This window comes from Aquarana catesbeiana, linkage group LG08 (assembly GCF_042186555.1).
Source record: "Aquarana catesbeiana isolate 2022-GZ linkage group LG08, ASM4218655v1, whole genome shotgun sequence".
Classification (NCBI taxonomy): Eukaryota; Metazoa; Chordata; class Amphibia; order Anura; family Ranidae; genus Aquarana; species Aquarana catesbeiana.
This window is the reverse complement of record NC_133331.1, coordinates 294,309,373-294,323,975: the sequence shown is the minus strand read 5'-3', so window position 1 is coordinate 294,323,975 and position 14,603 is coordinate 294,309,373. Positions and strand designations below refer to the sequence as shown.

Sequence of the window (14,603 nt, the reverse complement as noted above, 5' to 3'; positions counted from 1 at the left end):
ACTATAAAAAATAAACAAACTAACCAGCGTCACCCGTAACAGTTATATGGTGATCAGTGGTGAAAGGGTTAACTAGGGGCAATCAAGGGGTTAAAACCTTTATTAGGTAGTATATGGGGGTCCCTGTCGCTATAAAACTCTGACGGCGAACCTAAATATTTACGTCCCTAACTAGCATCACCAGCGACACTAATACAGCGATCAGAAAAATGATCGCTTAGTGACACTGGTGACAGGGGGTGATCAAGGGGTTAAAACTTTATTAGGGGGGGTTAGGGGGGTACCCTAGACCTACAGGGGGCCTAACACTCACTGCCCTGACACTGTAACTGTCACAAACTGACACCAATACAGTAATCAGAAAAAAAAAAAAAAAAAAACTGCTGGTGTCAGTTTGTGACAGGGGGGGGGGGTGATTGGGGGGGGATCGGGGGGCGATCGGGGGGGGGATCGGGGTGTTTAGTGTGCCTGGCATGTTCTACTGTGTGTGTAGTGTTGGTGCACTTACATTTCAGTCTTCTCTCCTCGGCCCGGAACGGAAAATACCGAGCCGAGGAGAGATGACATCATTTCCTCTGCCTCTGTGTACAATACAGAGGCAGGGAAATTATCCCATTGGCTGAGAGCGATCGCGAGGGGGGGGCCACGAATGGATGGCCTCCCCCTCACCACCGATCGCCGGGGGAGATTTGCCGACCGCCGCAGGCACCGGGGGGGGGTCCGATCGGACCCCCCACCCGCGGGCAGGCAAGGACGTACATATACGTCCTTTTGCCTGCCCGTGCCGCTCTGTCGACGTATATAGTCGTGCGGCGGTCGGCAAGTGGTTAACTCGTAGGCTAAGTTGATTAATAAAAGTTTGACTTTGGATTTGATATATTGAATGTTTATTTTCTCTTACTCCTTTTCTGCCACAAGTGAGCCACATTGGTTGTTGATTCTCACCCTCTCCATAAATCTCAGGATGTCTGTTGAAGACTCCAATGATAAGTCCATAATTTCATAGACTCATATCATTCCACCCGTAATTCCTTCATCTTTCTTCCTCACTTTCACATCACATCTAACATAGAGAAACCCCCTTTCCATCTTTTCTATGTCCCGTGTCCTTCTAAACAAGAGGATCAACATGAATATAAACAGCCCAGTCTTGTGAGGAGTCAAGCCGTGTTTCTGGAACACCGACTAAATTATTGGATTTCTCAAACAATGTTATTAGCTCGTAGTCTATGGGGGACTAAGGGGGATATTCTTTGTAACCTGATTAATAAAAGTTTGACTTTGGATTTGTTATATTAAATGTTTATTTCCTCTTTCCCCCTTTCTACCACAAGTGAGCCAGATTGGTTATTGATTCTCATCCTCCCCATAAATCTCAGGACGTCTGTATTATACTCCAATTATAAGTCCATCAGTTCATAGACCCATCTATCATTCCAGCCATAATTCCTCCTCCACACCATCACCACCTCCAACCACAAGATCATCTTTCTTCCTCACTTTCACATCACATCCAACATAGAGAAACCCCATTCCATCTTTTCTATGTCCCATGTCCCTCTAAACAAGAGGATCAGCCTGAATACAAACAGCCCAGTCTTGTGAGGAGTCAAGCCGTGTTTCTGGAATACCAACTACATTCTCAATCCATAAGAACATCAAGGTCTCCTATTCTGCTTGCCGTGTTTCTTGATTTTGCCTATTTAAGCCGGCCATACATGGGTCGAATTCCAAAAGAATTTTCTTTCGAAAATTGTAACTAAGAATTTTCGTTCGAATTTCACACCATTGGTGGGGCTGCAGCAAGGGCTGATTATCGTGCGGCCATCGAATTGAGTGTTTGGGCATGTTGGAATTTTTTTGAAAAGCAAATAAATTTCTAATCAATGATGGGAGAAATATAATGAAAAAAGAAATCCGCATGGGCTGTGACCTGGAAAGAAAAGAAGATTCCCGGGCCACGAAAATTCTTTTCTGTAGCAACATGAGGTGACATTGAAGGCTTGGTTGGTTGAATTTTGAAATCAATGATGTCACCATTGGATCACAAAACGCACTAAATTTCTGATTTTCTAAGGAAAATTTTGTTCAGAATTTGACCCATGTATGGCCTGCATTAGTTACAATATTATTTTGTGATATGTTTTTTGTATTTTTATATGTTTATTAGGAATAAGCTTCAGGTGTGGGACAACCTTGAGTTCAACCCACACCCAACTGTTTTCCAATCGCCGCTATATAGCCAGATTGGGTTAGTTTGCCCACCTGAACCTCTGACTTCTATAGCACTACTGCCATTAAATGACATCTTCCCCCTTAGGATGCCTATGGTTGCTTGTATTCTAATAAGTTTATCTGTAATGTAGATGTTCCCTCAATGAATGTGAAGGTGTTTATTGGGTGCAGTATGTGGATTCATCACCATGTATGGAGCCACTAATTAGTAACACCTTCCTTTCTTCATTTATAGTAAAGACTTGGAACACATGTCTCCATCTAGAGATGTGTACGTGTGGGTCTCACATTAACATCTATACCAGACCCTCATCTAGAATAAGGGGGATAGATGAAGGGAATACCTGGCCATGTAAACAAAGGAGCCAGAGATAGAAAAAAAAACAGCGTGGGGGTACCCCCATAATTGGCCAGGCCTTTTAGGTCTGGGATGAATTGTAAACCCTAAGCCTGAATTGTGAACCCTAAGCTAAAAAAATAGAAGAAGCTTCATAGCTTTGCTTTACCTGTCCAAAGTAAGGCCTATCCTCATTCCTCCTTCACCAAACAAGGTCTTTGTCCAATTTAGTGAGCTGCCACGGGTGTCCATCCAGACACCTGGTGACAGCCATGGGATCATAGAGTGCTGTTTTTATGGTTATTACCTGTGTCTGGATTAAGGAACTTTGAATTCTCGGGACTCTGGACTCTGCCAGTGTCTTCATGTATTGACCACCCTCCCTTGTCCCTGTACTCTCTGTAGCTCTGTTTATGACACTAGGTATAAAAAACATGTTATTGACCTCAGAATTCAGGCGGCCTTGGACTTCCCATCCTTTGGCTCTATCACCTTAAGGCCAGATTGGCTCCAACGGCACAATGGAACACCCTTAGGCCTGACTTACTATGGACCCTCTTTCGACTCACCTCTATTTTACTGTATTACCTTCCAGGGCTGTTCTGGTCAGTATATTTTGAAGATTTCAGCCAATTGGTTATTACTGGAGCCCATTCTCTCCACCTTTGGTGGTTTTATCAAGCGAAATAAAAAGTCAACAACAGTATTGTAATTATTTCTTCTACTAAGTCTATAAGATCTATGCTTGAGATATATGCAATTAAATGTCTAGACGTTATCTTGTAATGCCATGTACAATTTTTAAAAGTGCAAAAAAAAAGAAAAACATTTGTAAAACGGTGACAACCTCCAGACTTGCCATGGGGGCTCCTCTCAAAGCACCTCCCAATGCTCTAGAGCTCGCAGGCTGGTGTAATTATGGTGCTTGCCCATCACCTGGTGTGGTGAATTAGTGGCATTTGGAGAAGGTGGGTGTTCCCGAACTCTGTTTTAGATTTACTATATTATTTACTATACTACGAGACGTTTTTCAGGGCTGCAGTTCCTCTGAGCTCCACAAGATGGTGATCTCACTTTAACCCAGACAGGAAGTCTCCATAATAGGCAGGAAGTGATGTCAGTGATGGAGAGGAAGTGATGTCATGTATAAATAAGAAGTTCCGGGTGAGAGGTGAGTCGGGAGGAGGTAGAGAGAAGACATCGCTGGAAGTTGCAGCTGAGGAGGTAATATGATCTTATTTTCTATTTACACCCAGTAACCTCCCGTCATGTTCCGTCCTCTTCCTCCATAGTCACTGTGACGTCTTTTATCTCCAGCAGATGATGATACACACATATATAGTGTGGAAACCTAGATTAACCCCTTCAGGGGCAGAACATTCCCCCACTTACGGGGCCGGAACATTCCCTTCATTTTGGAGATGTGTCACCTTTCCCACCAATCACCTTCTCACCTCATCAGTCTATACTAATGAATTTTTACCACTTTTAACGAGGGATGGGGGGTTTATATAGGGGAGGGTTTTATTGGCTAATAAGCAAGGGGGTATATAAAAAAAGCAAAGGGGGTGGGGGTGGGGGGGGGGCATCGGGCACTGTCCAGGGGATCATATACCAATGCAAAAAAACAAAAACATTTTGTTTTAAAATCCATTAGGAGTAGGCATTTTTTTTTAATTTATAAAGTGAAATATTAAAAATGTCTATTTCCTTTAAAAAACATGCCTGGGGGGCCCTAATCCTGCCTGTAAAGGGGCATCTCTGGGATGTACAGAAAGAGCTGCAGCAGCACTGAGATCTGCAAAGAAAAATTGCCAGCAAATGACACTTCATTGCCCACTTTTTTGCTTTAAAAAGGAGGACCACTAGAAAGGACACAAGGATCTCTACAAGGACGTCATGATGGACAATCAGCCGCCCCTCACATCACCGGGTAAGAGGAGACTTTATTGTAAAGGATAGAGCAGTATGGAGGGTCCACCTAGATCCCCCATCATCTGATAAACACATAGAAACAATGTATTCAGTCAGTGTGTGTGTTTCCTACAGATGGATCCAGTAATGGGAACCCACCAGAGAGATGTCCCCGTCCTCTGTATTCCCGGGATTCCACACAGGAAGGTCACACCATCCCCCACCATCATCAGGTAGGTGAGGAACAATCACTGGTGGTTAGTATTTCTACACAAGCATGTTTGTTACAATTTTTTTTTTTAAATTATTTTATATTTAGAGTGGAAACCTTGAAGATTATAATATTATTGTTAAAGAAGAGTATAAAGATGAGGATGAGGAGTATGGAGTGATGGAGGAGTTTTCAGAAGAACCCAAGGATATGATGGAGCCACCTAATACCAGGAACCCACCAGAGAGATGTCCCCGTCCTCTGTATTCCCGGGATTCCACACAGGAAGATCACACCATCCCTCACCATCATCAGGTAGATGAGGAACAATCACTGATAGTATCATTAGGATCTGTACATTATCTGCATTGTTACCATTTTTTTCTATTATTATCACATATTCAGAGTGGATATCTGAATGATCTTAAAATCATTGTGAAAGAAGAGCTAAAAGAGGATGATGAGGACGGGGTGATGGAGGAGTCAAAGTTTCCAAAAGAACGCAAAGATCTGTACCAGGACACCATGGTGGAGTCATCCAGCTACAGAAACCCACCAGAGAGATGTCCCCGTCCTCTGTATTCCCGGGATTCCACACAGGAAGGTCACACCATCCCTCACCATCATCAGGTAGGTGAGGTAGAACATCTAGAACATGAAACTGACCTTTCTGAAACGATGAAGCTGCTTTAGGAGATGATAAAACCAAAGTATGGATAAAACACTAGGGTACAATTAGATTGTCTGTCCACTTGTGAGCGAACAGTCATGATCCAAGAACCAATCTAGCCGATGAAGTACTAATGCTTAAACTTGACTCTTGTTGGTGGGGCATGGTCAAATTGGATAGCCTCCACTTTGTTTTCCTGGGGTTTTGATATGCTCCTTCCAATGATACACCCCAGATATTTTGCTCCCTCTAACCAAATGGAACATATTTTAGGATTGGCTGTAAACTCAACGTCCTGTATAGTGTTTAATAAGGTGTGAAAAATGAGAGGGCCCCATCTTCACTAAGGATGATCACGCCATCTAGGTAAGCAGCAATATACTTTTGATGGGTCAAATTGTCCTGTTTATCGTCCTTTGAAAGGTTGTTGGAGCTTTCTGTAACCCAAAGGGCATTCTCCAATACCAAAACACCCCATTGGGAGTTACAAATGCTGTTTTTTTTTTCTTGGCTGACTCGAAGAGGGGAATCTGACAATAAGCTTCGGTCAAGTCCATCTTGGTCACATGTTGGGCCAATAAGCTTTGGACAGGTCCAACGTGGTCATGTATTGGGCTGTTCCCAGGCGATCAGTCAACTTGGTATCTATCTCATGCCTTGCAATCTGGTGTTACGTCAATCTACTTTTTCCCCTCACTTCATAGGGGCCTTGCCATTTTGTTAGGAATTTACTTTCCACCGTGCATGTTGACCAGAACCAACACCCTTCTGCTAGGGGGAAAAGATAAGTAACTATATCCCACAATTGTAAATCCTCTGCTAAGTCAACTGTGCTTTGGCCAAATGTTTCTTTCACGATGAGCATTACCTGTGTAATTTTATTTTGCGTTTACATGACATGCCCAGTCATTCTTCAATAAGGGGAACTATCACTTTTCCAAGTTTCTCTATCAAATGACAACAGCCTCCTTGGGTACCTCCCATACAGAACCCTGTGGATGATTGGAGGACCTCTGCGATTGCGAACCTCAAGCAAGGTATCATACAGTCCCAATTCTTTCCATCATCATCCACCATCTACCTCAATGTTTTCTTGAACCTTTAGACCAACCTTTGTGAGGATGGCATGCTAAAGCACGTAATTGAGTTACCTTCAGTCATTTTCAAAGCTTATTAGATACCTGAGACATGAATAGGGTACCATGGTCTGTAAGGATCTCTTTGCAAATGCCTTCAAGACTTAAAACCTGAGGAAGCTCTTTGGCTAATGTTTTGGCTGAGATGCTTCAGAGAGTGATCAGAGAGGTAGCAGAGTCCATTATTGCTGCATTATGCTTATGCCCCCTAATTGTGTTCAATAAAGAGGTGACCAAACCTATAGTGATCCTCTCAAAAAGAGCCTTAATTATGAGGAGCGGAAGTAGCTGTGGAAGTTTGGTAGGGGGCAGAAGAATAGTACTTTCCTACCTAGTTACCAACCTCAGGCAAATATAATCTCTGTACCGTTCTCTCTCAGGTCTTCTCTGCCCAATAGAATTTGCCCATGGGCCAACATTCAGTAAAGTTTAGGCACCACAATCTTTTCAATGGTTTCCTCTACCCTCTGTGACACCCAGTATAATAGGTCCCTTTTCCATGATAAAGTATCAGAGAGCAACCCTCTCATCTAGGTTAGTACCCCATCCTCAGGGTTACACATCTACCCAAATGTCTGCTTTCAAGTGAGCATAATCCTTTGCTTCTGCAGGCTGTAGGCCATATAAGAAATTTTGGGATCTCCAGATAATAGTGGGGTTACCAGCCCAGTTCACTGTTCTTAAGGCCAACTTCTTCTTTCAGTAGTCCTTTGAAAAGTGGTCAAAAACACCTCAGGCTCACTAGCTACAGTCATCTTTGGCAATGAGTGGCTTCCTTGGAATCACTCTTGTCCTACAGTAACTCTCCACCAGCAACTCTCTGTGGTGGGCCTCGGCTTATTGCTGGATCCCAAGACTTTGTTGTTAGGCTTGCTGTTGAGCTGCATGGTTCTGTTGCTGAGCTTGCTGCTGAGCTGCAAAGCTCTGTTGCAAATGCTTCTCCAGCTCTTGCTGCCAAAACTCTGTATGCTGAAAAGCTTGTTGCAATCATACATCTTACTAACTCTGCCATGCTGGTCTTAAGTAAACCTGCTTACACAGCTGCCCGCATTCTCCACCAGTTGTGGGAGATTAGCTCAGCAGTGGAATGTACGTGGCTCCCGGGAGGAGTTCACAACATTTTAAACAGGAAGTACAAACAGCCATTTCCCATGAAACACATATTCAATTTGTTTACAAAGACTATACACATTGGGGCTGATTTACTAAAGCTGCTTACACAGTTGCCCGCATTCTCCACCAGTTGTGAGAGATTAGCTCAGCAGTGGAAAGTACTTGACTCCCGAGAAGAGTACACAGCATTTAAAACCGGGAGAACAAACAACCGTTTCCCTTGAAACGCAATTCAATTAATTTGCAAAGACTAGGAACAAGACAGTAAAAGAATACAGGCAATAAATCCTTAAAACTTGGTGACTTAGTAACACTAAACCCCTGTTTTTAACACATATTGTTAGGTCAATTCGGTTGGTCGCAGGCTAGCCGGTAAGTTGAGTTGGGAAATTTCTTTGGTTTAGTTTGACATATGTCACCCTTCCAGTGCTCCTTGCTGCTTATAGGTGGGGGGCGGTGACCACTTTTTTGTACTTTTTTTGTGACTTAGTAACACACAGGGTTCCCTGCTGACAGACCTAAAGCAACCTACTGCTGACCAAGCATCTGGCCCCCTCCAAAATAAAGTCTTTGCTGTATAAGATGTGTCTCACCATACAGGAGTTGTCTTTGACCATACTGTTGCCTTTCCATTTATGTCCGTAAAGCAAGCCCGATGTATGGACCTACAAGATGATGTTTTCTATGTGGTCTCAGATCGTTAAAGCTTATACTACAAAAATGTTGTTCTCAATGTCTTGGTTTAGGGTGGAGATCCGATTGACATAAAAGTTGAGGTTAAAGAAGAAGAAGAAGAAGAGACACTTGTGAGGGATGATCAGCAGTCTATGGAGGAGGATGGAATAACGGGGACATTTCGAGAGGAGGACATTCCTACAGAGATCAGCACAGGTGGGTCATTAACACTAAATACATTCCTCCACCCATACTGCTCACTGATTGGTCCATAGTAGGGCCCTGTACTGAAAGAGAAATGAGGGCTGCCATGGCTACACTTCCTTATGAATGTACTATTGGTCTGGCTGTTATGTGTCCTCAAATTGTTGAACCTTCGTCAGAAGATAATGAGTGATGAGTCAATAGCTCAACGATGGTGGTCTTCAGGAGAAGTCCTTCTTCATTAGGACCAGGTTCCTCATTCTCTGACTTGTGATAGAGCTCAGCTCTGCTGTTATGAATGACTAAAATAGGGAAGGATCTTGTTTTATCAAGATAATAACGAATGAAGGAGGGGATGGGGAGTCTCCTCCCAAAATCCCCACACCACTGCCAATCCTATAAAGTACAGTTCTCATTGGATCTATCACCGACAAGAGTCTATGAATGCAGACATGAGCTGGTTGGAGATCATGAGGAACCATTTACCAGGAATGATCCTCAGCAAAAAAGCTGACTAATGTGGATTGAGTACTGTTTTAGGAGAACCAACCTACTCATATCTAGCAATAATCTTTCTCATTTCTATTTTAGTAGATGGACGGGAGATGAGGAAAACCTCAGAGGATTGTCTCACTTTGTCTCCAGACTGTAAAGTAGAAGATGAGGACATCACACAGTATTCAGAAAACCCCACCACCTCGTATATCCTGGTGGTGCCCCACATTGTGGATGGACCATCGTATTCCTCAAATCCTGAGGAACCTCAGACTGTGGGGGACGGTGCCGTCCCTCAAAAAGAAAAGAAGTTTTCCTGTCCCGAGTGCGGGAAACGTTTCCGTTTTAAATCCAGCCTCTGTGTACATGTAAGATGTCACACTGGTCAACGGCCATATTTCTGTAGCGAGTGCGGGAAAAGTTTTCCGTCTAAACCACAACTTGTCAGACATCAAAGATCTCACACGGGGGAGAAGCCGTATTCCTGTCGTGAGTGCGGGAAGCGTTTTTCAGGGAAATCCAATCTTTCCAGACACGAGAGATGCCACACGGGGACCAAGCCGCATTCCTGCCCTGAGTGTGGGAAAAGTTATCTACAGAAATCAGACCTTATTATACATCAGAGATCTCACACAGGAGAGAGGCCCTATTCCTGCTCCGAGTGCGGGAAAAGTTTTGTACGAAAGCCACTTCTTGCTGCACATCGGAGGTGTCACACGGGAGAGAAGCCGTATCCTTGTCCCGAGTGCGGAAAATGTTTTTCACGGAAGTCCCATCTAACTGGACACCAGATATGCCACACAGGGGAGAAGCCACATTCCTGTCCAGAGTGTGGGAAATCCTACCTACGGAAATCAGACCTTGTTATACATCAAAGATCTCACACAGGAGAGAAGCCGTATACCTGTCCTGAGTGCGGGAAATGTTTTGTACGTAAACCGCTTCTTGATGCACATCGGAGATTGCACACGGGGGAGAAGCCTTATTCTTGTCTTGAGTGTGGGAAAAGTTTTTCCCAGAAGTCCCATCTTAACGGGCATCAAATATGCCACACGGGCAAGAAGCCGTACTCCTGCCCCGTGTGCGAGAAATGTTATCTGCAGAAATCAGACCTTGTCATACATCAGAGATCTCACACGGGGGAGAAGCCGTATTCCTGTTCTGAGTGCGGGAAATGTTTTGTACGTAAATCACTTCTCGATGCACATCGGAGATGTCACACGGGGGAGAAGCCGTATTCTTGCCTTGAGTGCGGGAAATGTTTTTCCCAGAAGTCCCATCTTAACGGACATCAAATATGCCACACGCGCAAGAAGCCATTTCCCTGCCCCGAGTGCGGGAAATGCTATCCGCGGAAATCAGAACTTGCCACACATCAGAGATCTCACACTGGGGAGAAACCGTTTTCCTGTCCTGAGTGCGGGAAATGTTTTTCACAGAAGCCCTGCCTTTCCAGACATCAGAGAACCCACACAACCGTGGAGGTGTGTTAGTGTCCTGAGTTCAGGAAAGATCTTCTCTATCAACCATATTTTGCCGTACATCAGAGATCTCAGAATGGTAGGAAGCACACCTTGATATTAGGGATGAGCTTCAGGTTCAGGTTATGGCAGTGGCGTCGCTATGGGGGGGTGCGGGGGGGTCCGAACCGCACCTAGGTAATTAGCAATAAAAATGCAGCGCCTATACTAGATGAAGACACTGAGTGAAGAGTGTGTTAATTGAATAGAAATATAAAGTACATATATCAAAGATTCCAAACTATCCCGGTGACCCAAAACAAAATGTGTTGCAATGAAGACCACCACTGATAGGGAGGACACACACTGACCCTTACCCTAAGCGTTGGACTAGCCAGACCACTGACAGCAATGAGGAGTAAAAAAATGACTGTTTCCAAGGACATTGCGCCCCTGATGACGTCTATGATGACGAAACGCCTAGGGAGGTGCCGAGCTACATGACGTTGCCGCATTTGACGGTCATTGACATTGTGTTGGTTGGAAGCGATTGTGTTTTTTGTTTTTTTTTTTAACTCCTCATTGCTGTCAGTGGACACAAATGTGATTTCATATTCAATGTTTGTGAGTAATTTGGCACTTTTTTATTAAAGCACCTTAACAGTAATACTGTGCACTGAAGTGTATCACCCTGGGGTTTAGGCAGGGATGCTCCTCACAAATTTACTTGCCAGGAGTAATTACCCTGGTTGATTGTTAGAGATCTATTGATTTCTCCCTAAGTTTGGCCTTGTTGCACTTTTCTCTTCTACCACTTGGTGGCCGGGCACATGGTGGTACTAGATATGAGAAGGACAACTCAAGGTCAGGTTATGGGTATATGGGGTATCTCAGCCAATGGGCAGGGGTTTTCTTGAATCCCTTGGCCTGCTGGGAGAGCCTATATATTTGGGTGGGGTCAGGTGATCTTGGTTCGGTGCCATCTGGATGGCTGTCTCGGTGGACGTGTGTCGTGTGCCTCGGGCTGCTAGGCCGGAGATTGGCCTATCCCGGGGGCGTCTGGCTGCCAGGCTGTCTGAGGGCCTATCCAGAAGCAAGAGAGCAGAGCAGGGTTGGGAGTGGGGCTTGCAGTCCAACCAGAAGTGACGTTTCTGCCGGCCGGAGAACCTGTCTTGGTCAGAGGTAGAGGGGAAGCTGTCGCCACTAAGGGACCAACCATCTTATTACCAGGGACCACCGTGAGTAGCTGAAGCAAGTACCAGAGCAGTATTCTCACCAACCGGGGACGGTGGAGAATCGGGAAACTTCAGGCGGTGATCAAGTCAGGGACCCAACCAGCGGCGGTGACGCTTGCAGAGCAGCCTTGTGTGTCAAGTCAGGAACTGAGCCGGTCAGCAGGGGTGAAGGTTGAGAAGTATCGGGAGTGCCAAGCTAGGGACCCAGCAGGGAAGTGGGGTGACACTTGAGGAAGATACCACCATAATGATTGGAGGAGTTCAAGGGATTCAGAGTTAGTGAATCAGAGGGCCTAGTAAGAGACCAGGAGCTCAGTGGTGAAGAACTACAAGAAGTTGTAGTGAAGCTGAAGGAACTGTTACGTTGAGTTAGGAACTGTTAAAGACTGTTACCATAGGAGACAGCAATCCTACACGTGCAGATGTGGATCCTTGCTGTAGGCCTTTCCCTGTACGGCTGTCCTCCTATTGAGGTCTCGAAGTCTGCCAATTGAATCTGCAACTACTTGGGTGTCCTGGCCCTAACCCCCCCCCCCCCCCCCATTAAAGATTGTAAGAGAAATAAACATCTCTTTTGCATTCAAGTGTCTGGCGCCCCAATAACTTGATCCATCTTGCACCCACTATGCCTCACAACCCACCAAATACAGAAGGATGTCAGCTATCTTTGGTTCTGAAAGTTCTCATTAGACTGGAGGTGGCCTGGAGACCTTGCTACAGAAGTGTTTTATGTTTTACATCTATGTGAGATTCGATTAACATCTGGGAAGGAGACTCTACTTGTTGATCACAGTCACGGTGGATTTGGAAGAGCTTCGTGCCATATTGAAAAAAAAGCTTTTTCTGGGTAGTCTAACGCTTAGGGTAAGGGTCAGTGTGTGTCCGCCTTATCGGTGGTGATCTTTATTGCAACACCTATTGTTTACCACACCAGGTGACACCAACCATAGTGACGCCACTGGGTTTCGGTAGACCCCCCAACCCGAGCTGTTACCCAGTTTGTCCACCTGAACAGGAGACATTAATAGTGCCTCTAGTACTGCTACAAAATGGCAACTTCACGCTCAAGGCCAACCCACTGTGATTGGTTGCTAAGACACGGCTGACTGTCTGTGTCCTAGCAACCAATGATGCTATGCAAGTAGCTAGCATTATTGGTTGCTAAGATTCAGGTGGCTGCATGTTGTCATCATCAGTTGCTAGAACATAGGTGGCCTCTAGGGTCCCAGTAACTAATGATCCAGCTGCCAACTGCCTTGCTTCAAATTGTAAACTGGCCGAGAAGGCATCCCAGATGATGTCAGATTGACACCATATTGGTCCCTGATATCAGCTGATCAGCCCCTTTGCTTAGATTCAGCTGCCAGACAGGGAAATGTCATCGATGGTGAGAGTATCGGTGATCAATGCGGGTCATCAGGGGGTGGTTTGTTGTTTTGGATGATAGATCCACAGTGCTGGACAACCTGATTGAAGTTGGATTACATTGTGGGATATTTTTTTTTTTACAAGATTTTTTTAAGGTGCTTCTGTGTATTTGCTCTTGATTGTTTTTTTTAGAGAATAGGTATCCAAGGGAACTATGTAGCCTATTCCCATAGAACTGGGGGGGGGGGGGGGGGGGGGGGAGTCAGATATCTTCGGACACCCCTTATTCCAGGATGTGGGGAAGAGGCCATTTTCCTCATCAACATGGGGCCAACCCTTCCCATATTGAAGGCATGTGGCCAAGTATGGTTCAGGAGGCAGGGGCACCTCATTGCCCCTTCCTTTGCCAGCCAGTGAGGCCGCATGCTCAGATAAGGACCTGGTATGGATTTTAGGAAGGACCCAAAGCTTTTTTTGTGTGTGTGTGTGTTTTTTTTCCATGGTGTTCCCCCCAGCAAATGCTTTCCAGAACCTCATCAAGTATAAGGGACTAGTATAGATTTTGCGGTGACCCCCATGCTATTTTTTTGTGTGGGTGTTTTCACTTTAAGTTTATACCAGATCTCCTCTAGGCTAAGGCTCTGGTATGGATTCGGGAGGGATCCCATGCCTCTTTTTGTGGGGGTTCCCCCTTAAATCCATACCACATCTCTAGGTTAAAGCTCTGGTATACATTGGGGGGGTGCCATTTTTTGTGGGGGTTCCCCCCAACCCATACCAGATCTCCTCTAGGTTAAGAGTCTGGTATGAATTTTGGGGTGAACCTATGCTATTTTTTTGTGTGGGTGTTCTCACTTTAAATCCATGCCAGATCTCATCTAGGTTAAGGATCTGGTATGGATTTTGGGGGGACCCCATGACATTTTTTTGTGGGGTTCCCCTTAAATCCATACCGATCTCCTCTAGTTTTAGGGTCTGGTATGGATTTTGAGGGGGACCCCATGCCATTTTTTTGTGGGGTTCACCCTTAAATCCATACCAGATCTCCTCTAGGTAAGGCTCTGGTATGGATTTTGAGGTAAATTTCCCGGCTTTCTTTGCCTATAAACAGAATAAAGCAGCTGGGAAATATCATTTAGCAGTAATTCTTTTTTTTTTAGTAAATGTCATTTTTTGCTTTAGTAGATGCATGTATATGGCATCCCCCAAGCATGGTATTTAAAGGAACTGTGTATTTTTTATGTTTTTTTTTAAAGTTTGCATTGGTACATGTCCTCCATGGCAGTGTACAGCTCCCTGTATCAACCTTTTTCCCCAAAAGCTTGCCAATCAGCCTGGATGAAAAAACTGGAAAAGATGACAAGATGTCCTCTTTGGTGACAAGGTGCTATTGTTTGTTTGCTTGAAAAGTGCTTGGGTAGACAATGTGCCTTTTGGGTTTTACCACTCATTGATTGCCCCGTTTGTGGACCTTCTTTTTCTGCACCACCAGCAATCCTTAAAGATCAAAGCTGCCTTCCTGTGATCATACATGACTGTCCATCCTGGCT

General features: G+C 44.8%; 1 protein-coding gene across 1 annotated transcript in view; it reads left to right on the top strand.

Moving 5' to 3' along the window:
* Positions 1-13,303, top strand: part of LOC141106809 (uncharacterized) — a 29,343-nt gene extending 16,040 nt beyond the window's left edge. The window contains exons 6-11 of the mRNA XM_073597735.1: positions 2,171-2,183; positions 4,627-4,719; positions 4,806-5,012; positions 5,103-5,327; positions 8,363-8,507; positions 9,087-13,303. Coding sequence (XP_073453836.1) covers positions 2,171-2,183; positions 4,627-4,719; positions 4,806-5,012; positions 5,103-5,327; positions 8,363-8,507; positions 9,087-10,483 — 2,080 coding nt within the window. The 3' untranslated portion in view covers positions 10,484-13,303. The remainder of the gene's footprint in view (positions 1-2,170; positions 2,184-4,626; positions 4,720-4,805; positions 5,013-5,102; positions 5,328-8,362; positions 8,508-9,086) is intronic.
* Positions 13,304-14,603: the final 1,300 nt, after the last annotated feature.